This window comes from Rhinopithecus bieti, unplaced genomic scaffold, assembly GCF_001698545.2.
Source record: "Rhinopithecus bieti isolate Rb0 unplaced genomic scaffold, ASM169854v2 scaffold_28055, whole genome shotgun sequence".
Taxonomy (NCBI): domain Eukaryota; kingdom Metazoa; phylum Chordata; class Mammalia; order Primates; family Cercopithecidae; genus Rhinopithecus; species Rhinopithecus bieti.
Window position 1 is genome coordinate 1463265 of NW_016812914.1, and position 5358 is coordinate 1468622.

At 59.9% G+C, this 5358-nt stretch overlaps 1 protein-coding gene across 1 annotated transcript in view; it reads left to right on the plus strand.

Annotated features, from left to right (window-relative positions):
* Positions 1-3245: 3245 nt before the first annotated feature.
* Positions 3246-5358, plus strand: part of UBXN6 (UBX domain protein 6) — a 9336-nt gene continuing 7223 nt past the window's right edge. The window contains exons 1-3 of the mRNA XM_017847196.1: positions 3246-3409; positions 3819-3883; positions 4845-4973. Coding sequence (XP_017702685.1) covers positions 3322-3409; positions 3819-3883; positions 4845-4973 — 282 coding nt within the window. The 5' untranslated portion in view covers positions 3246-3321. The remainder of the gene's footprint in view (positions 3410-3818; positions 3884-4844; positions 4974-5358) is intronic.

Sequence of the window (5358 nt, forward strand, 5' to 3'; positions counted from 1 at the left end):
TCGGGGGCGGGGCCGCAGGAGTGTCCGAGGCAGTGACGGGGGATTAGGGCGGCGGGGCTGCAGGAAGTTGGGGGTCAGTGGAGCGACCCTGGGGGGAAAAAAGGGATAATCAGTTCTGAGACGAGTGGTGAGGGAGAGGTCTGGGGACCCGGCTGGTCCTTAAGTGGCCGGGATGTTTTGGGGGAATCTAGGTGACCATGGATGAGAGCTGAGCTTGGAGGAAGACGCACAGCTGTGGGGTAGGGTGGTGGAGAATTGTTTTGAGGCATCCATGGGAAGAGGGGTTCTGGACTTGGGATCTGGAGCACGTGGGAGGCAGATGGGAGACCAGGAAGAGTCTGGAAGGCCAAGGAGGCCGGGGTGGGTAGCGTCTTCAGTGACCTGAGATGTCCTGGCGAATTGAGAGGGAGGGGCTGAGGAAGGTGTGTGAGGAGAGTGGAGGTGAAGGACTTTGACAGATGGACTGTGACACGGAGGGGCCTGAGAGGAGACCGGCGAGATTGACGCGTCTGAGCAGGTTGGGAGAAAGGCCTTCTCTGGGAGGCTTCTCTGCCAGGTCACTATGCCAAGTGGATTATGGAGGTGACAGGGGAGGGGAAAGGAGATAGGTGCCGGGCAGGCTTCCGGATCGTCTAGGGAGGACTTGGAGAGAAGGGCCTGAGCGGGGCTGAGCCAGCTGGGAGGGCAGGTGGAGGGCCGGGAAAGAAGTGGCGCTGGAGAGGGTGCGAGGCTGAGGGCTGCTGGGTTGAGAAAAGGGAAGCTGGAAGAGCTGGGGCTGCTGCAGGGAGCTGGCTGGCCAGGGGGTGGTGGAGACTGATGGAGAGTAACTGAGGAAGGAGGTCAGCCAGGCAGCCATGCAGGGGTCTGTAAGTAATAATGGAAAGGATTGTGAAGGCATGGGGGCTGGGAGGGGGTAGAAGGAGAGGCAGGGAGGTGGCAGGAAGTGGGGATCAGGGAATCACGGGTTGGTGGGGTGGTGATGGAGGTAGGGGCATAGTGAGGACTTCAGGGTTCCTAGGGGAGAGCAGGAGAGCAAAGGCTGAGTGAGAGAGGGAGAGGGGTCAAGGAGAGAAGTGGACAAATGGGGGGAGCCCTTCATTGATTCAACCAGTAGTGGGTGGGGTTAGGACTGGGCGTGACAGGAAGGATGCAGGGCATCAGGGTGATGGCTGGGTCAGCCCAGAGCCGGGCGGAGAGGGGAAGGTAAGAGGGGAGACTCGGGAAGGGAAGGGGTGCGGAGGTCCCCTCTGGAGCGAGACTGGATATCCAGGGTGTGTGGGGTGTGTGGGTGCCAAGTCCTGTTTTAGGCTACAGTGGTGGACATGAGAAGGCCTCTGCTGTCCCAGGGCTCACCTTCTAGAGGTTGCTGATGGACAAATAAACCAACAGACCTCAGATAAGAGCTCAGGCGGTGTCCAGGGCCTTGAAGGAGGGTGAGCAGATGCCATCAGGTGGTTTGGGAAGGCCTATCCCAGGACACAGTGAGACTCAGCCATGGGGAAATCAGCCCCCTCCGTCTCTTCCTGTGGCAGCTCTAGCCCTTTCCAGATCGCCTATCCTCCTCCCTCCCCCCCGGAGAACATTCTGGGCAGAAGGCGCAGACAGTGCAGGGGCTTGCAGCAGGGAGCAGCTGGGGTATGGGAAGAACCGTGGGGAGCCCAGGGGAGACAGGCCAGGGGAGGGCAGTGGGCCAGGCCGGGAAGGGCTCTCTGGCCGAGGGAAGCTTTAGGATTTTGCAGTGGGAGGGCGTCGTGCAGTGGAGTGATGCTGATGCTCCCTGGCTGAGGTTCCAGAAGGGTCCGTGTGGCTGCCCATGGGGGCAGGGTCCATGACCGGTTGGGGTGAGGTGCCCTGGGAAATGCCATTTTGTTGGAAAGACCTAGATATCGGATGGGGCCGGGATGGGTCTTCATGAGTCATCTTCTCTTCCACCCAAGATGCTCAGCTGTGGGAGGACTAGTTAGGCAGGGGTGGGCACGAAGCTAAGCCTCGAGACGAGGAGGGAGGGCTGCCTGGGTATCTGAGCAGAGCCAGAGGAGTATAGGGCTTGAACTGAGGGCCTGGCCTCCCAGGAAGTTTTAATAGGCTTACAGCGCGGAAAGTGACACAGTCCCTGAATTCACGGGAGGGGCCTGAGAGGAGACAGGCGAGACAGACGCGCCCGAGCAGGTTGGCAGAAAGAGCTTCTCTGCCAGGCCGCTGTGCCAAGTGGATTACGGAACCCTCCTTGGTGTAGGGCTCAACAGGGCAGAACCGCGAGTCCATGAGCTCTTCGTACTTGCACAGCCCCGGGCCTGGCATGGAGTGGCCAGGCCGAGGCTGGTTCTACTGTCCGCTGACCCCAGGGTCCTGCCACAAGGGTGGTGTGGCATGGGGCACATTGCCCGGACTTCCTGACCCTCTTGGGTTTGGGAACAGGGGATGGTGAGGCCTCCCTGGCAGCTCGTTAGGAGGAGTCAACCAACCGAGCCGACCAGCTCCCAGCAGGGGACCTGGCACACAGTAGGTGCTCAGCAAACGAAGCTGTGACCTGAGGGTGGAGACTCTCACAGCAGGGAGTGGGGGAGGATGTGGCATCCCTTGAGTCTCCTCAATTCCTGAGGATGTGGGCTAGGTGCTGTGGCTCATGCCTATAGTCCCAGCAGTTTGGGAGGCCATGGTGGGAGGATCATTTGAGGCCAAGAGTTCGAGACCAGCCTGAGCTACACAGCGAGACCCTGTCTCGATAGAAAAATTAGCAATGCGTGATGATGCTTCCCTCCAAGTCCCAGCTACTCGGGAGGCTGACGCAGGAGGGTTCCTTGAGCCTGGGAACTCAGGGTTGCAGTGAGCCATGATTGTGCCACTGTACTCCAGCATGGGTGACAGAGCAAGACCCTGTCTCAAAAAGAAAAATAAAAAAGCACTGAGGATATCAAGGTGCCTTCGCCTCGGGACAGGTGCTGCCACCCATTTTACAAATGAGGATGCTGAGCCCCAGTGGGGGCAGGACTTGCCGGATGGTGCAGAACTGAGCGGAACCAGCATTTCCTTTCTCCAGGGGCTCTTCCGCTTGCAGAAGAACCATCTGTGGCTGCGGGTGGCCCCTGGGAACTAGGCGTCCTGGCCCACGTAGGCAGGGACATGTCTGACTGGTGGTGCTGGTGGCAGGAGCTGGGGAGCAGCAGAAGCTCCCGTGTGACTGCACGTCAGGTTTGCCGGCCACCTCAGGAGGATACACTCGCTCTCCCTCGGTCTGTCCCCAGGGAAAAGGCCCCCAAACAGAAGTCCAGCCAGCCAGCCCCGAGGCCGCCCCGCCAGGGACCCACCAATGAGGCACAGATGGCGGCCGCTGCCGCCCTGGCCCGGCTGGAGCAGAAGCAGTCCCGAGCCTGGGGCCCCACGTCGCAGGACAGCATCCGAAACCAGGGTGAGGTGTGGCCCTCCTCGGGCCCAGGTCGGGGCTGTTTGAGGTTCCCAGCCCTAGTGCCTGGCCCTGGACACAGAAGTCACATGAGCAGCTGTGGGGGTGTGAGGGTCACCCTTGGGAGCGACTCACCAAGGGCAGGTGCTGGGGGAAGGGCAGCTTCCTGGGGAGGGGGTGGGAGCAGAGACTTCGAGCAGAAACAGGGACTGCCCAGGCAGTGGGGTGCTGGCTCAGGCTGAGGGGTGGGTGCACAGCGAGTCCTGCAGGGGACCCCCAGCCTGACCTCCAGCAGCAGCAGGCTGGGGCATTGTGCGTGGGTCACAGGCCCACCCCAGGAATGCGGGGGCTTGGGTCAGGACAGAGGCGTGCTCACCATCCTGTCTCTGCTTCTCCTTCTTGGGCTGCCTTCCAGTGAGAAAGGAACTTCAAGCCGAAGCCACCATCAGCGGGAGCCCCCAGGCCCCAGGGACCAACGTGGTAAGAATAGCCACTGGTGGCACTGTCCCACGCGGACGGGTAGGGACAGCTTGACTTCATCGTGGGGGAGATGTGGCCTGGAACTTGGGGCTCCAGGGTGGTTAGGAAACCTTGCCTCACAAGGTGGAGGCGGGTTGTGGTGGAACATAGTGTTGTCCGGACCTTCGGGGCTTGGCAGCTGAGGATGCTGGCTCGGCCTGGAAAAGTGGGCCTCAGGTACATAAGCCCATCCCTCCCTCCCCTTAACCCCTTAAGGTGGATGCAGTTACAGTTCTCACTTTTCAGAAAGAGAACCGGAGTTGAGAGAGGTCAAACCAGCTGTCCTCTCTCCTACACCCCAGAACCAGCAAAGACAGGACCGGCTAGTCTGTGGCTTCAGAGCCTGTCCCCTACCACGGCCTGCTCCTGCCTGCCTTGGAGGTCAAGGGGCTCTGTGGAGACGGGTGGAATCAGGGAGGCCTTCCTGTAGGAGGTGGGCCTTGAGAGCTCTGCTGAAAGGAGTTCTAAGCAGCTTGATCGTCGAAGATTCAGTGAATTTTAGCATGCAGGGACCTTAGAGATGGCCCTTAGAAATGGAGGCCCAAAAGTCAGGCCTTGTCCAGGACACTGTGCCCACGGACTCCCACACAGAGCTCCTTCCTCACCAGCTTGGGGATAGGACCAGCAGGAGCCCAGCTGCCGTCTGCTGAGTGCTTCCTGTGTGTCAGAAGCTGTTCTGTGCTTTCTGTTCCTTACCTTGTTTAGTTCTGAGTAGGCCCCACAGGGCCATTTGACGTACCAGGGAACAGACTCAGGGATCCAGTCACTTGGCCAGGGTGTCTCCCATGGCCACCAAGTGGAAGGGACAGCATGGAGGCTAGAGATGTCTGGTTCTACGGGCCACACTCAGGACTGTGGTGCTCGGCGAGGCTCGGGGTGGCTTCTGTCCACAGTCCAGACTCGGACACTTTCACCGCCCCAGGTATCTGAGCCCAGAGAGGAAGGCTCTGCCCACCTGGCCGTGCCTGGTGTGTACTTCACCTGTCCACTCACTGGGGCCACCCTGAGGAAGGACCAGCGGGACGCCCGCATCAAGGAAGCCATTCTTGCGGTGAGTGGCGCCCCGTGTGCTCCTGCCCCAACCTGTAGCTTCCTGTGCCTGAGCCACCCCCCATCGGAAGCCCAGGTGGTACAGGTCCCTCCCAGAGGCCCCAGAGCCCACTGCTAGTAGTGAAGTCCCTCTTCTGATACCCCGAATCCAGGCACACCACTGTGTATGCATCCGTGTCTCCTCTCTCCCAGCTAGGTTTGTCTTTTTTTTTGAGATAGTCTCACTCTGTCACCCAGGCTGGAGTGCAGTGGTGCATTCTCGGCTCACTACAACCTCTGCCTCCTGGATTCAAACGATTCTCGTGCCTCAGCCTCCCAAGTAGCTGGGATTACAGGTGCCTGCCACCACGCCCAGCTAATTTTTTTTTTTTTTTTTTTTTTTTTTT